The 17,455-nt window shown below is 48.0% G+C and overlaps 1 protein-coding gene across 3 annotated transcripts in view; it reads right to left on the minus strand.

Moving 5' to 3' along the window:
* Positions 1 to 17,455, minus strand: part of LOC137426817 (transmembrane channel-like protein 7) — a 52,707-nt gene that overhangs the window by 14,674 nt on the left and 20,578 nt on the right. For all 3 annotated transcript variants that reach the window (XR_013623612.1, XM_068115742.2, XM_068115743.2), the window contains exons 3-10: positions 16,883 to 17,019; positions 15,774 to 15,929; positions 15,422 to 15,507; positions 15,005 to 15,156; positions 12,506 to 12,653; positions 12,219 to 12,392; positions 10,920 to 11,098; positions 1,137 to 1,257 (exon numbers count right to left, since the gene is read on the minus strand). Coding sequence is in view for 2 of the 3 variants with exons in the window: in XM_068115742.2 (XP_067971843.2) it covers positions 1,137 to 1,257; positions 10,920 to 11,098; positions 12,219 to 12,392; positions 12,506 to 12,653; positions 15,005 to 15,156; positions 15,422 to 15,507; positions 15,774 to 15,929; positions 16,883 to 17,019 (1,153 nt within the window). In the remaining variant the exon portion in view is untranslated. The remainder of the gene's footprint in view (positions 1 to 1,136; positions 1,258 to 10,919; positions 11,099 to 12,218; positions 12,393 to 12,505; positions 12,654 to 15,004; positions 15,157 to 15,421; positions 15,508 to 15,773; positions 15,930 to 16,882; positions 17,020 to 17,455) is intronic.

Consider the following 17,455-nt stretch of genomic DNA (forward strand, 5'->3'; position numbering starts at 1 on the left):
TCTGGAACAAACTCCCCCACTCTCTTCAATCCCACTCCACCCTCCAGGTCTTTAAAACAGCTGTTCACCACCATCTCTTATCTTCCCCCATCCAAAACCTTGATCTTTTCTATCCCCGCTAATTTCACCCCAATTCCAATTTTTTGAAATACCAACTTCTGTCCTGGAAGTCCTTGGTGTCCTTGTGTTTTATACTTCTCACTCCCCCCCCCCCCCTCTTCCCACGCCTCCTCCCCCCAAGCCCTCTCCCTCCCACACATCTCCGTGCTCTTAAATGTTGTGTGCTCTCAAGTGTTTGTGTGCTTCCCCTTCTCTTGTCTTCCGCTCCCTCTTTTTATATATTTTGTTTGTCTGGTTGATTTGTTTGTGAAGTAAATGTCAGCTCTTTCACGATCCTCGATTCAGTATACAAAAAAAAGAAAAAAAAAACACACAGAAATATTCCATTCTTTTTGAGACTCCTCAGATGTTCTCTTTGGGATGTTGCGACATCTATTGGTAAAATGAAATCTTTGACCGCTCCATCTAAGCACTTAGCTCAGGTTACTGAAATCCCAGGTTCAAATATCACATGCTGTATTTATTTGTTCTTATTTTTCTACTAATGTCCTTGTGATTGGTCTCCATGTACAACGATTTAAAAATGAATTCCTTTGCAAGGAACTTCAGCGCAGGAGGAGGCCATTCGGCCCATCAAGCTTGTGCAATGATTGCCAATCTATGGTCGCTTGTCCTTGCTCTATCCTTTTTAGATGACGAATGCCAAGAAAGTACCAGTTTTAAAGTCTTTGGTTTGACTGGGCCGGGTTTTGAAACTCTGACCTCCCAGACTCAGAGCGGATGCTCTCACCATTATGCCGCAAAGTCTGGTTCAATTCCTCTTATACACGTACAATGGCGATTCCCAATGTCCTTCTCCTTGTGCCACAACTGATATATGTACAAACTCTATAAGTCTTGGAACAATCTCAAAATATTTCTTTAAAAATCGTGCCAAAATATCAATCTTCCTGTGTGCATGAGCTTGTGTTCATAAAGTTCAAATACATTATCGAAGGGTTAGTTTAAACCCATGATGCCAACCCTGCAGGGCACAAGAGTTGGGTTCATCTTGCACAATTCTGCACAGTTCATACCGGGTACGCCTTGTAGTTGTATCCACAGGGAGAGCAGTCTTCCTTGTCCTTGTAGCACGTGATGCCGGACCACAGGGCGTATACAAGGATGCTCAGACTGGCAAATCTCAATATTACCGACCTGCGCACACATCGATCAAAATAAACCATGAGAAATGAGTCTTTAAAATTGATAATTGGTCATAAACTCAAATCAAAATGGTAAAGTTTGGCTTTTAAGTTGTGATAGACCACCAATTGTGTCCCTTTTGACAAGACAGCGTCTATTGTACTATGAAAGAAAAAAATACCTCAAGTGCAATATACGATGGTCACTTTCTTTGGGTTAAGGGATGATCAAAGGATGTATATGTCCGTACATATATATCTATATATATATATTGTTGCGGATATGAGGACTGTATTTTTTTGATAGTGTTGTATTGTGGTAAATTGGTGATGAATATTGCTCGAGTCTGCGCCTCCTGCCTCCGGAGCTGTGTAAAGGTCAAAAGGGCGTCCCATAATTAGTCCACAAGCATACACGTCAGCCAATCATAGAATACCCCTGTTCGATAGTTATATCTTATTCTGTGTTTTAGGGTAAGGCTGTGTCTCCCATTAATAGAAGTACTCCATTGCACCAAGTGAAAGAGATAGATTCCCTTCATTCCCATTCCCAAAACCTTCGTTCCCCCTTTTCGTCAATTGCCAACTGCATTTTGGGCGGTTTTCCCTTCATCCGCCATTGACCACGAGGCAGGGTTGGGGAAGAAAGGCGGGTCCCCACCTCGTCATAGAGGGGAGGAGTGAACCAGCCCTTGCCGACCAACCCAGAACGAGGGGTTGGCTTTAGAGGGTGGAGAGAGAACGTTTTGGGGAGGTTCGCAAAGAGTCAAGGGTGGGGCTTATATAACCCGAGGCAGAGGCCCCCGGAGAGAGTCGAGGAGGGAGGAGATCAGAAGACAGAAAGGCCTTGAGTTGGACTAAGCAAGAGAGGAAGTTGTTGGACTGGGTGGGACGAAGAAAGAGAGAGAAAGAGTCCTGAAGCTTGTGAGGGAAGGAGAGAGAACCCGTCACACCAACCCCCCACCAGCCGCGTTGGCTCCACCAAGTGTTCACCTCCACCAAGGCTCCACCAAGCTCCGCGTTGGCTCCACCAAGCATTCACCTCCACCAAGGCTCCACCAAGCTCCGCGTTGGCTCCACCAAGCGTTCACCTCCACCAAGGCTCCACCAAGCTCCGCATTGGCTCCACCAAGCGTTCACCTCCACCAAGCTCCGCGTTGGCTCCACCAAGCGTTCACCTCCACCAAAGCTCCACCAAGCTCCGCGTTGGCTCCACCAAGCGTTCACCTCCAGCCATCCACCTCCTGCGATTCCTGTCATCATTCCCCGCGTGAGTCTGTCTTTTGTTTGTTCTGTCCTGGGTTAATTAAGACTGTAGGTAAGCTAGTATTTGCACTGTGTCACCTGCGTCTTATGTGTTGTAAATAAACGTGACTGCTTTCTTTTTGCTTATGTGTGTAAATAGTAAATAAATTTAGTAGTATTTCCAAACCTTTCTTTGCCTTCGTCTTCCTCTTTGCATTCGTCGTTTTAGTCTTTTCCCTCATTGAGCAGCCGCGGTGCGATCCGGCCAACGTTTGGGTGGAATTGGGTTCTAATCGGGGAATAACTGTTCGGTCGCGGCAATACCAACCGCTCGGTAAAATAACATCTTTAACCGCGTCCGCAACAATTGGTGTCGGGGAGTGGGATACGAGGCCCGAAGCGCGCTTAACGCGCTCAAAATTACAAAGTGCTGGAAATTTGTGTTGTTGTAAAGGAAAACCCGAATTTTGAAATCGCGCCATGGTTGGTCAAGGCGATCGGATGCCGGTGGGTGAGCTAGAGGAGGGGTTAGGAGTAACCCAGGATCAGAGGGACGAAGTAGAGGAGAACATGGGCAATGTGGTTGAGGGAGTATCAGACGCACAAAATGGCGTCCTCACGCACGTGGTTGTAGCGGCACCAAATTTTGCCGCGCCCGTGACCGTAGCAGCATCAAATTGCGCTGCGCACGTGGTCGCGGCAGCCGAGCCAGAGATGCCAGAGTACATGCGAGTCTTTATGATTCAAATGATGGCAAAAATGGATGCGCAGGGTGAACCAATGGGACAAATGGGGAACCGGATGGATGCTCAGAGTGAGCAAATGAGGGCTCAGAGTGAGCAATTTGGGGTAATGGGGGGGCGAAATGGGGGGCAAAATGGGAGAAATGGGGGGCAAAATGGGAGAAATGGGGGAACGGCTAGAAGCTAAATTTGAGGGGTTAGACAATGGGATAAAAGGGGTGAAACATGGGTTAACGGGGGTGGAAAATAGAATGGCTGCCCAGGAGAATCAGTTAGAGGGGGTGAAAAATGGGTTAATGGGGTTAGAAAATAGGATGGAAGACAAATTGCGGGAAATAGGGGAGCAATCCGCCAGGGAAATCAAACGAATGGGGAACCAGATAGAGGAGGTGCAAATTGGGTTAGAAAGTAAACTGGATGCTCAGAGGGATGAATTGGGACAGATGAGGGTAGCATCTACAAAAGAGAGGGAGGAGATGAAAGAGGAGATACGACGAGGTGTAAGTGAGGAGGTCTCGGGGGTACGCGAGGAGGTAAAGCGAGGCGAAAAGCGTATAGAGAAAGAGGTGAGGAATAATACGGCTAAGTTACAAGGGGGAATAGAAGATCTGACGGAGGAGGTGGAACAGCTGACGGAGGGACAGACGGAGTTAGTGGAGCAGGTTCAAAGGAACACTGCGGTACTAGGAGGGTTAAAGGCGACACAAAAAGAAATTAAAAATGACTTGATAGTGACACAGAGGCAATGTCAGATGGTACGTGAGGGACTGACAATGAGGTTGGACGAGGTGACAGAGGTAATGGAGACAAAGGACCGGCAGGTGAGGATGCACATAGAGACGGTCGCGGTAGCCTTAGAGGACGAACTTGAGGAGACGCACCGGGAAATAAAAGAGGTGAAGCAAAAATTAGAGGAAGTGGAAGAAGAGGTGAGTCAAATTAAGAAGGGACGGACAGAAACTAAGAGGGAGATAAAGGAGGAAGTAATGGAATATGTACAAGGTCGGTGCTCAACTCATGATGTGCTGCTCACTAACCAAATAAAGAGTGTGCAGGTGGCAGAGGAGGTGCGGAGACGAGGTGTCAAGGTGAGTGGCGATGTATTCGGAAATGTATATGATGTGAGGGGAGCTTCAGTCGGCTTGGGGGTTGATGTGGACCCGGGTGTTCGTGAGAGGCCGTTGGTGAAGTGTGCGACAGGTCTGGTGTGCGGAAAAAGGTGTGCGAGAATGTCCGACCATGGGGTGTGTGAGGAAAAAGTGCGCGCCAAGGAGTGAGTGTGCTGTCAAGAGTAAGAGAGAGTGTACACCTGTGGTGAGTGTTACAGAGGATGTAACGGGAGAGTGTGCCGTCAAGAGTGAGTTGGGCGAAGCGGGTGTGCGAGGGGGTACATGGAAGCGCGGTGTGGTAAGTGTTACGGAGGAAGTAACGAAAGAGTGTGCGCAAGAGGATGCGCGAGAAAGGTGTGTAACGGACAGGTGCATGAGGAAAGAGTGCGCTGTCGAGAGTAAGGGTGAGTGCGCGACCGAGAGTGGAGGTGAGAGTAGTGAGAGTGGCACGGAGCGTGAGTTAGTTGTGACAGGTGAGCGAGGATGTACACCTGGCATGGAAGGATGCACACCTGGAATGGTAGAGCGTGTGTGGGAATGCACACTTGAGTTGGTCGTGAGGCACATGGTTGGGTGTGCGAGTGAGAGCACACCTGTGATAGTCACAGAGGAGGTGACCGAGAAGGGGGCGCGAAGAGGTGTGTTGGTGAGGTGTGCGAGCGACGAGTGTGTGCAAAGGTGTTCGGTGGTCAGGTGTGTGACCAAGTCTGTGAGTGGAATGAGTGTACCTGGGTGTGTAAGAGAAGGTGCAATGACCAAGAGCAGGGAAACGGCTGGATGTATGAGCAAGAAAGGGGTAGCGTATGCGTGTAAGCATGCAGGTGAGGCATCGACGGTAACCGGGTTAGCGGTTAGAGCGACTTATAGCCGAATCGGGTCCTCGGTGCGCGTCGGGCAGCTTCGCGTGCCGCGAGAACCAGCGGGGATCCGAGCCACGGCGGGTTCGAAAGGACCGCCGTACGCGATCCACGCTGGGCCTCGCTTTGAACGGCCGCGTCCGTGCTCCACTAGGCGGAGCGGGCAGCCCGATAGGAAGGGTCGTCATGGCGACCACTTTTTATTGAGACGTTCCGGCAGGTCGAGATCGGGCAATTGGATGGCTCCGCGCCGAGGTGGTGCGTGGGATCTCGGCATGGGTAAGCCCCCGTCCCTGCACCGAGTGCCGGACGCATCCAGCCGCCGGCACCAAAGAACCCGCGTTCATTGCTCGGCTGTACGAAGCCGGGCTGGAGACGTGAATTGGCGCACCGAGAGGATCTAATAAGTAGACGGATGATGATAATAGTGATAGTGGTTTTGATCCAAAATTTAGAAAAGTGAATAGAATTGGCAGTAAATAGAAAATTTTTGATTTGTTGGATTGGGTGTGCAAAATTGATAGTAGGACCTCCCCGAGGTGGTGGGATGGCAAATCCACCATCCCTCACAGAGTGGGGGCAAAGGAGCACTAGGTTTATGGGGTTTATGGCAGTGAAAACTAGCCCGGGTGGGTTAGGATATATCATGTGTAGGGATCTAGCGAAGATGACATTAGGTAACGTTAAGGTTTAGTTAGTGACCGATACCTGTAGGGGGGACGCAGGTAGATTAGTGTGGATTATAATGACGTGGTATGTGCTTAGTTTAAAGGGAAGACAGGGAGCACTAAGTTAGCAGGGCAAAAGGTAGATGAGGTGATGCCGTGTGAGTGTTGGAGGTGTCTTCGGAAGTGTATTGTGAAAGTGTATGGTGAACAGGTGTAATTGAACAGGTGTGATTGCACAGGTGTGCAACTGGACAGGTGTGTGGAGCAGTGTATGAGTGAGTGAAGGTGATTGTGTATTGTGCTGACCGAATGGTCCAGGAAGACAAGGAGGGTGCAGGTGGCACCAGCTGTGAGTGCACAGGTGTGCACCAACAGGTGTGTGGAATACATGGAGTGTGGAATATCTGGAGTATTGGAATGGATGGTCGTGGAGTGAGTATGGTGGAAATTATGGAGTGGAGTGGATGGTGCGAAGGTGTGAATGGGGGAAGAGTGGACCCCCCTCACGGATACCCGGGGCGGGTAGTGTAAGTGTTAGGTAGAGGGTATAGGTAAATTGTGGTTGGATATTGGCATCGGTGGTGCGGGTGGAAGAATGGTGATTGGATGGGTGCATTAGTGTTGTGGAAATGGCTGGGCGTGTAGCCTGTTAGTGTGTGTAGTTGGTTTGGGCACTCCACCACTGTGAGGATGTCGGCCAGGTGAGGCCGCAGGTGGGCTCTGGGAGCCGGTAGTTGTGGATGGGGCCCGAGGATCCGGAGGACGGACCCGGGTAGCCCAGTGCCAGAGGGCACCAAGGGGTGACAGAGCCAGGAGGGGCCTTCCCCAGTTAGATAGGTTAGGGTGAGGAGCAGGTAAGCTCGGGAGGCAACTGCAGTGGTGGAGGTGTGCAGGTGGGTAGACCTGCTGGGAGAGCTACACGTCACAGCCCAGAAATTGTGCAAGGGCACCGGGAGATGAATCGGGGGAGTGAGACCCCAAATTGAGAAGCACCACAGTTTGGTCAATGGGAATTTGGTTTTTAGAACCCATAGTGTAAGTTGGCCAATGGATTGGCAGGGAGAGACCCCGGGTAGTGTAAAGTGTGTTAATGTCATTTAGAGGATAGTTAGGATTAGGAAGTCTCCTCGCACCATCTGCATCCACTCACCTGAAGTGACAGGTACTCCACACCATGCCATGTTTTGATTATTTTTTACTGTGCAAATGTTTGGAATGTGAGACGCATCATGACGTGGGTGTGACATTGTGCTTGATGTTCCATCTCTTCCTCCTTATGAGGATTGATGATGACTTGGGTGATGGCAAATTTTGGTTAGAGGGATTGTGGTGACGAATTTGGTATAGAGGAAATATGGGGAGATGTGACAGTAGCGACGGATTGGTAATGTGTAGATTTTGTACATATGGGGTAAGGGCAAGGGTAGTGTAGGTGACAGGGGGGTGACGTACGGTAGGGACGAGCTTTCTCACTTTGCTCTCCGTACGCATTTCACCTTGCATTGCCTTATTGATGTGTACCCTTGTGACCTTACCCCTCGCTCATTTGTCTATTTTGTCTCCCACATGACCTGTGCGCCATTGGGCGCCGAGGGGAGCGTGCGTGAGTCGGCCATTGTGCGCCCGGAATTCCCAGAACCAGCTGTCTGCATCGATGCACCACATTATGGACCACATGCCTGTGGCCGAGCACCACGTATGGACCCCATGGGTTGGGGCATGGCCCCTCTGCTGGAACCGGCCATGAGGGCCCGAAATCTTGCTGGCGGACCTTGGCCACAGGGCACCGATGCCCCACAGGTGAACCACACTAGTCGGCCTTGTAGGCCATAAATAAAATAAAATAAAAAGGACACATTGGGTGCAAGTTTTAATACAAATAGGCCGCCAGTAAGAACATGAAAGAAAGACAACATCTGGAAGAACAAATAATAATAACCAGCAGAGGGAGCCGAAGAGCAAGAGATCACCTGCAGGGTTAGGGGTTGTTGGTTTTATTTTCTTGAACAATGGTGACTGCACCGATTGGTGCTTGGGTGTGTATTGGTGCGTTTTTGGGTGCTTTAATGGTGCATTGATGCAGAGCAGACTGTCTCCCCCCCAGAAAGAACAATTACAGGTCCTGGGTTAGTGTTGTAAATAAAAGCAGAGTCATTGTAAATAATGCTCCCCACCATCAGTGTGTAGTTTGAAGACCATTCCGCAATTCGGTTAACTGTGGGCGTAAGTCTGTTAGGCAGGGTGCAATGGAGCAGCGGGACACATTTATTTATGTTTTAAAAACTGTCGCACTCATGGTCAGGTTAAAAGTAGAGGGAACTACACCTACGTGTCACACTAAATAAAAAGTTGTAGGCCCGGGACGTGCCTAAGAGGAGGATGGTGCAGTGTTGCAGATATGAGGACTGTATTTTTTTGATAGTGTTGTATTGTGGTAAATTGGTGATGAATATTGCTTGAGTCTGCGCCTCCTGCCTCCGGAGCTGTGTAAAGGTCAAAAGGGCATCCCATAATTAGTCCACAAGCATACACGTCAGCCAATCATAGAATACCCCTGTTCGATAGTTATATCTTATTCTGTGTTTTAGGGTAAGGCTGTGTCTCCCATTAATAGAAGTACTCCATTGCACCAAGTGAAAGAGATAGATTCCCTTCATTCCCATTCCCAAAACCTTCGTTCCCCCTTTTCGTCAATTGCCAACTGCATTTTGGGCGGTTTTCCCTTCATCCGCCATTGACCACGAGGCAGGGTTGGGGAAGAAAGGCGGGTCCCCACCTTGTCATAGAGGGGAGGAGTGAACCAGCCCTTGCCGACCAACCCAGAACGAGGGGTTGGCTTTAGAGGGCGGAGAGAGAACGTTTTGGGGAGGTTCGCAAAGGGTCAAGGGTGGGGCTTATATAACCCGAGGCAGAGGCCCCCGGAGAGAGTCGAGGAGGGAGGAGATCAGAAGACAGAAAGGCCTTGAGTTGGACTAAGCAAGAGAGGAAGTTGTTGGACTGGGTGGGACTAAGAAAGAGAGAGAAAGGGTCCTGAAGCTTGTGAGGGAAGGAGAGAGAACCCGTCACACCAACCCCCCACCAGCCGCGTTGGCTCCACCAAGCGTTCACCTCCACCAAGGCTCCACCAAGCTCCGCGTTGGCTCCACCAAGCGTTCACCTCCACCAAGGCTCCACCAAGCTCCGCGTTGGCTCCACCAAGCGTTCACCTCCACCAAGGCTCCACCAAGCTCCGCGTTGGCTCCACCAAGCGTTCACCTCCACCAAGGCTCCACCAAGCTCCGCGTTGGCTCCACCAAGCGTTCACCTCCACCAAGGCTCCACCAAGCTCCGCGTTGGCTCCACCAAGCGTTCACCTACACCAAAGCTCCACCAAGCTCTGCGTTGGCTCCACCAAGCGTTCACCTCCAGCCATCCACCTCCTGCGATTCCTGTCATCATTCCCCGCGTGAGTCTGTCTTTTGTTTGTTCTGTCCTGGGTTAATTAAGACTGTAGGTAAGCTAGTATTTGCACTGTCACCTGCGTCTTATGTCTTGTAAATAAACGTGACTGCTTTCTTTTTGCTTATGTGTGTAAATAGTAAATAAATTTAGTAGTATTTCCAAACCTTTCTTTGCCTTCGTCTTCCTCTTTGCATTCGTCGTTTTAGCCTTTTCCCTCATTGAGCAGCCGCGGTGCGATCCGGCCAACGTTTGGGTGGAATCGGGTTCTAACCGGGGAATAACTGTTCGGTCGCGGCAATACCAACCGCTCGGTAAAATAACATCTTTAACCGCGTCCGCAACTATATATATATATAGTGACCAATGCATGATGGGCCAAATGCCCTTTTTCATTTGTTTGAGGTGTGTTACCTCCACCACTGAAGGTGAATGGAGGTTATGTTTTCACCCCTGTCTGTTTGTTTGTCTGTCTGTCTGTCTGTTTGTGAGTAAGACATCTCAAAGCTGTGGACGGATTCAAACGGAATTTGGTGGAGATGTAGTGTATGTGACACGGACGAAATGATTACATTTTGGCGAGGATCCGGATCCGGATCTAAATCCGTGAATTTTATTAAAGTGATTCTTCACCATTTATTGGGCAAAAAACCATATATAGCACAATATCTCAAAAAGTTGCGGACAGATTTGGACGGAACTTGGTTGACAGGTTGGATGTGTGACAAAGAAGAATTGATTTAAGTTTGGTAAAGATTCGAATTCGGATGCGGATCAGGGAATTTTTTTATTGAGCGATTCTTCACCATCGAGTGATACGGCTAAAACCGAATCATAGCACGATATCTCAAAAAGTTATGGGCGGATTCAGACGGAACTTGATGGAAGAGTTTAGTGTGTGACGAGGAAGAATTGATTCGATTTTGGTGAACATCTGAATCCGCATCAGATAATTTTTTAATGTTCAAGTGATTATTCACCATTAAGTGATCAGGCTAAAAATGATAGATAGCATGACATTTCAAAAGGTTGTGGGCGGCGTTTGACAAAACTAGGTGGAGGAGTTGGTCAGGGGACAATAACAAGTGATTTTTTTTCATGCTTTTTTTGGTTCAGGTCCGAATCCAGATCCGGCCCATCAGTGTGGAACAAAACGTAAACCGTTCAGCCTGGCGGGAGGTATGCTCTCCACTGTGTGCCGGTCTAGTTGTTCATGGTAAGCCATTAACAGTTCCACACATCTTCCTGGGCTACATCAATAACCATTTCAGCTGCCATAAGCATCTATTTGTAACAATGGAAAAGTTAAACAAAGGTTTGGCCATTGTTCTTTGTCTGAATGCCCGCTATGGAACAACGCTGGGCAGATTTGCGTCAGACTAAAAAGTTGTGCACCCAGTACTTGTTTTTTGATCTTCATGGTGTTGGCTTTTCCTTTTGGGATTGAGCAACATTGCATGGTTTGTTATTGTGAGAAGCATAGACTTCATTGACCACGATAGTGGAAAGAGGGGTGGGGGGGGGGGGGGGGGTGAATATTTATTTATTTAATAAATAAATAAAACCACCTTACAATCTTTCATTCTTACTTAACCTAAACATGTGAAACATTTACCTGATCAGCATGACGCTGATCGTCGTGGAGGGAGTGTACCGCTCCACGACCATGATGGAGTTGAAGAACAAGGGCAGCAAGAAGTTGAGTCCGCCGATGGCAATGGAGGGAAGATATTGTATAATGAAGTCCTGCAGGAACTCGAGACCCAATTTATTCACGTCTGGAAGTATTGTTGACTGTGGATTTTGGAGGAAAGTGAAATAACAAGACAACTGTTAATATATTTCGTGTTCCCATTTCAGATCCCATATACTCTGTATTTGTCTATTTTTTTACCAATGTCCTGGTAATCTATATATTAAAGTCGCCAGATATTTTTGTCCGTCCTTCCCTCTGTCTGTCACTCTTTCCGCTGGGACGATATTACTGAGTTACGTCTAGAGCTAAGCTAGGCCTCCACGGCGGGTGTAATATTCATAACTCGATGGGAATTCCATTTTGCAACTTGGAAAAATAGAACGACGTGACATCTGATCCCTGGCAACATTACACTAGTTCATAATATCGTTTTTTTGGCGAATAGGTGTCCGTGTTACTAAAATTAACGAGAGATTGTTAGCAGTAAACAAAATGTTTCTGGAATAAAGAAAATGCAAATATTGACCGTCAATAAACTGTATTACTTACTGTACTGTAACATACACAAGTTATGTTGTTCAACTACAGTCAGCGAAGCAATGGGTTCAATGCCAGTCCAGATGAAACTACACCGGTGTTTTTTTTTGTTTTTTTTTGTTTGTTTGTTTGTTTGTTTGTATACTGAATCGAGGCTCGTGAAAGAGCTAACATTTATTTCACAAACAAATCAACCAGACAAACAAAACACACAAAAAGAGGGAGCGGAAGACAAGATGGGGAGAGAAGGGGAAGCACACAACCACAACATTTGAGAGCAGGGAGAAGTGTGGGAGGGAGAGGACTTGGGGGCAGGAGGCGTGGGAGGGGGAGGGCGGGGGGGAGAGGTATAAAACACAAGGGGACCGAAATTAGCGGGGGTAGAAAAGATCAAGGTTTTGGATGGGAGAAGATAAGAGATGGTGGTGAACAGCTGTTTTAAAGACCTGGAGGGTGCAGTGGGATTGAAGAGAGTGAGGGAGTTTGTTCCAGAGGCGGGAGAAAAGAGGAATGAAGTCTACTACTAAAGTCTTAATCCTGCACGAATCGAGTCTGTAAGAGCTTCACAATGAGGCCGAGATCAACATAAAAATGCTTTTTCGTTGAATTCTAAAAACCATGAGAGCTCAAGGAAGTTGAGAATGAAGAGTTATTTGAAAAAGGCAATGCGATGAAACTCACTCCTGATATGTATTCCTGTGAGTATGTGGTGGCATAATAAACCAGGGCAACCGCAGCACATAGAAGCGCCAGCACGATGATGTTCACCATTAAACGGATGAAGACGATGCAAAAACGCTGCCTGGTTGTCCGCTCCGCTGCCTGTAACTTACTCCTGTCCTCCTCCAAGTCTGTCTGTGATGTTGTGGAGGATATGAGCTTTCACCATGGAGGAGCAAACGGGAAAAAGATGGCAAAACAAAAGTGAGCGAAATGTTGTGAGGTTCACGTGCTGCGACGTCACTCACCACAAATTCATAGTACATGCCGCTCTGCTTGAGATTCGCTGCTTTCTTATCACCGAGGTTGAAGTCCCAGCCGCAGAAAGCCTTCCTGCTATAGTGCAGTTCAGAGTCTTCCGCCTGTATCAGCCGTTGCTTAAAGCCCTCCACAGAGCTGAAGAGACGAGTGAAATGGAAAGTGGGAGTGGAAGATGGGAGGGGGAAAAGAGTAGAAATTGGGAGTGAAAAAGAGTAGAAATTGGGAGTGGAAGGGGGGATGGGGAAAAGAGTAGAAATTGGGAGTGGAAGGGGGGAGTAGAAATTGGGAGTGGAAGGGGGAAGGGGAAAAGAGTAGAAATTGGGAGTGGAAGGGGGAGGCGAAAAGAGTATAAATTGGGAGTGGAAATGGGGGGGAAGTAGAAATTTGGAGTGGAAGGGGGAGGGGAAAAAGAGTAGAAATTGGGAGTGGAAGGGGGAGGGGAAAAGAGTATAAATTGGGAGTGAAAAAGAGTAGAAATTGGGAGTGGAAGGGGGAGGGGAAAAGAGTAGAAATTGGGAGTGGAAGGGGGGATGGGGAAAAGAGTAGAAATTGGGAGTGGAAGGGGGGGAGAGTAGAAATTGGGAGTGGAAGGGGGAAGGGGAAAAGAGTAGAAATTGGGAGTGGAAAGGGGAGGGGAAAAGAGTATAAATTGGGAGTGGAAAAGGGGGGGAAGTAGAAATTGGGAGTGGAAGGGGGAGGGGAAAAGAGTAGAAATTGGGAGTGGAAGGGGGAGGGGAAAAGAGTAGAGATTGGGAGTGGAAGGAGAGGGAGGGGGGAAAGAGTAGAAATTGGGAGTGGAAGTGGGGAGGGGGGAAAGAGTAGAAATTGGGAGTGGAAGGGGGAGGGGGGAAAGAGTAGAGATTGGGAGTGAAAAAGAGTAGAAATTGGGAGTGGAAGGGGGGATGGGGAAAAGAGTAGAAATTGGGAGTGGAAGGGGGGGGGGAGAGTAGAAATTGGGAGTGGAAGTGGGGAGGGGGGAAAGAGTATAAATTGGGAGTGGAAGGGGGAGGGGGGGGAAGAGTAGAAATTGGGAGTGAAAAAGAGTAGAAATTGGGAGTGGAAGGGGGAGGGGGAAAAGAGTAGAAATTGGGAGTGAAAAAGAGTAGAAATTGGGAGTGGAAGGGGGGATGGGGAAAAGAGTAGAAATTGGGAGTGGAAGGGGGGGAGAGTAGAAATTGGGAGTGGAAGTGGGGAGGGGGGAAAGAGTAGAAATTGGGAGTGGAAGGGGGAGGGGGGGAAAGAGTAGAAATTGGGAGTGAAAAAGAGTAGAAATTGGGAGTGGAAGTGGGGAGGGGGGAAAGAGTAGAAATTGGGAGTGAAAAAGAGTAGAAATTGGGAGTGGAAGTGGGGAGGGGGGAAAGAGTAGAAATTGGGAGTGGAAGGGGGAGGGGGGAAAGAGTAGAAATTGGGAGTGCAAGGGGTGGGAGAAAAGAGTAGAGATTGGGAGTGGAAGGAGAGGGAGGGGGGAAAGAGTAGAAATTGGGAGTGGAACGGGGGAGGGGGAAAAAGAGTAGAAATTGGGAGTGGAAAGGGTGGGAGAGTAGAAATTGGGAGTGGAAAGGGGGGAGGGGGAAAGAGTATAAATTGGGAGTGGAAGGGGGTGAGGGGGAAAAGAGTAGAAATTGGGAGTGGAAAGGGGGAGGGGAAAAGAGTAGAAATTGGGAGTGGGAGGGGGGAGGGGGAGAAGAGTATAAATTGGGAGTGGAAGGGGGAGGGGGGAAAATAGTATAAATTGGGAGTGGAAAGGGGGAGGGGAAAAGTAGAAATTGGGAGTGTAAAGGGGGGGTAGAAATTGGGAGTGGAAAGGGGGGAGGGGAAAAGAATAGAAATTGGGAGTGGAAAGGGGGGGGGAAGAGTAGAAATTGGGAGTGGAAAGGGGGGAGGGGAAAAGTAGAAATTGGGAGTGGAAAGGGGGGAGAGTAGAAATTGGGAGTGGAAAGGGGGGTGGGGACGAGTAGAAATTGGGAGTGGAAAGGTGGGGAGGGGAAAAGAGTAGAAATTGGGAGTGGAAAGGGGGGAGGGGAAAAGAGTATAAATTGGGAGTGGAAGGGGGAGGGGGAAAGAGTAGAAATTGGGAGTGGAAAGGTGGGGAGGGGAAAAGAGTATAAATTGTTAAAGTTGAGCTTACTATTTAAAAAAAAAAAAAACCCATGAGATTGTGTTGTCCCACAAATCCGTCCACAATGTTTTGAGATATACTGCTCACAGACAGACAGACTGACAGACAGACAGGAGTGAAAACACCTTCGGTGGCGAAGGTAACCAACAAGCAATTTAAGATGAAATAAGGTTAGAGCATTTTTAATGTGATTTTTTTTTCCGTAATAAGGACAATGCATTCCTGAACTGGGGGAAAATATTTTAGTACAAAATCTTCCGATGAAGAATATGCAGCCATGGACGTTTAACATCAAGTCGGAAATGGAGCGAACGTCGATTACAGCAGCGAAAGAAAACTAACGTTTGTAACTACACGCATCCCTTACTTCCGGAACACGAAGATCAGACAGAGTAATTGGCAGAACAGCATGCACAGCAGGTATGCCAAAGGTAGTTGATAAGATGCTTTTTCTTCCACCACTTGCTCCACCCCAAGATTGTAATATCCGTAGAAGAGGTAAGTGTACTCAAGGATACCCTAGACACACGTGTAACATGCAGTACGATCAATAAAACACACAGCTTGCACTTCGGAGAAACACAAAGAACATGCTTACTACATGTTTGGACCAGGCGCGAGAAATCGAATATGCGTGTTAAATGACATGGGATATAACACGCTATGCACATTGTAGTGATGGACACGGTGAGAGTATACATGATTGGCATGCTGAGGGTATGAGGTTGTCACGTGGTGGTGAGGGTGATTGACAGCCCACAGTGATTTAAGGAGTTGAACCTACGGTGCCAGAGAGTACATCCAGGATGTATTCGTAGAATTGGACCAGACCTTTCTGTAAGGGATCGTACGCCAGACACCCAGTCATATCTGTACATCAGGTGCAAAACACAAAAAAGTCACTTTATCCATGGAGACAGCGGATCAATCGCTGATCCACCAACACTTGGGCAGACAGCCTTCTTAAACCCACCCCTCCCCAAATGATCATTGGCTCAATCACGGACCAAAATGGCGTTGAAATATCTTCCTCTATTAGAGGCAGGAAAGTCACATTCTGGTTTATACAACAATGGCCACCCGGGCCTAGTCGCCGTACACAGGGTGATTTTGCGGTAAATGGCGTGGGTACCCACTAGGAGGTGCTTGCATTTGTGTCGAGTTTCCCAAGTATTGCCAGATGATGGTTGGCACCGAGATGAAACAGAAGCACAGCATGAAGACCAGCAGGTTGAGAACGACCAAGAATCTCAGGAAAGAGAAGTACGATTGGATACCGGAGCCAAAACGGCCTGCAAACACACCAAGGATCTTGATCCGTTCACATTTTCATGGCTTTTCTATTTTTCTCCTCGTTATTGAAAAAAACACATTCAAAACATCTCAGGTCATGGTATAAACAGCGATCAGATTTGCTGCCTTTTTTTTTTTTTTTTTTTTTTTTTTGTATACAAGATCGAGGCTCGTGAAAGAGCGAACATTAATCACACAGAAAGACAAACAGACACACAAAACAAATAACATCGGGAGCGGTAGACAAGATGGGGAGAGAGGGGGAAGGACACAAACACAACATTTGAGAGCAGGGACCGAGAGACATGGAGACATCGAGAGATCTGTGGGAGGGAGAGGGCTTTGGGGGGGGGAGGCATGGGAAGGGGGGGGGGGGTGGGAGAGGTATAAAACATATGGACACTGCCAGGACTTCCAGGAAAGAAGTTGGAATTTCAAACAAGGTGGATCTGAGGTGAATTAGCGGGGGTAGAAAAGATCAAGGTTTTGGATGGGGGAAGATAAGAGATGGTGGTGAACAGCTGTTTTAAAGACCTGGAGGGTGGAGTGGGATTGAAGGGAGTGAGGGAGTTTGTTCCAGAGGCGGGAGAAAAGAGGAATGAAAGAGTGAAGGTGAGCAGAGAGTCTTGATTTTGGCAGTTTAACCATAAGAGGGTTGCAGGCAGATCTTGTGCGACCTGTAGGAATATTTGGGGGACAGAGCCAGGAGGCTGGAGGAGCAAGGCCGGAGAGGAGTCGGTGGAAGACGGAAAGACTTGGCATTGGCAAAAGACTTTGGCAAAGACTCTTGACATTGACATTGGCATTAATGGCATTGGCTCTTGGCATTGACAAAGACTCTTGGCAAAAGAAAGACAGAAAGACAGAAAGACAGAAAGACAATCAATGCCATTAATTGCATTGCTGTTATTCTTACGGTATACAACAATGTGGAATAATAAAAAGTGCATACCAGCGATCACAGTGAGACTTCCTCTCCATAGCTGAGTGTAGACCAAGGTATTTTTGACATTGATACCCAGGTTTCGTAGATAGTTACGTTGAGGTTTCCACAGGTCCCACGTCCCAGCAGGGTGGCTTTCAGACTGTCTGCACACAATGTTGTCCCACATTAGCAAGGCAGACATTTTACTGTCCATAACATGGTAACAACACACTATTCTGCTCCAGAATGAAGTACTCTGCTTCTTCTTCGTTTGTATGCAGAGCAAGGCTGTGGGGCACATCATTGGCTGAGTATGAATTGATGAATCACCTTACCTGTAGAACACCAGGATGGCAGTTTATAACCGGGTCAGGATTGAAACCCAGGCTAGACAGCTTAGAGACGAATGTGCATACCTATAGGGCTATGCCATCCTATCAGCACCGACGTACTGCTCAAAAGGTAGGACAGTAGGTCACAATGCCTGGAGGTTTGAAGGTGACATTGTCACAACCAATGTTGATTGAGCACGCACACTGGAGCAGTACTCAATACTCTAACAAATGGCAGCATCTTTAATTGTTTATTCAATTCTTATGC

The sequence above is a fragment of the Myxine glutinosa genome, chromosome 5 (genome assembly GCF_964187855.1).
Source record: "Myxine glutinosa chromosome 5, kmMyxGlut1.1, whole genome shotgun sequence".
In the NCBI taxonomy this organism is placed as follows: domain Eukaryota; kingdom Metazoa; phylum Chordata; class Myxini; order Myxiniformes; family Myxinidae; genus Myxine; species Myxine glutinosa.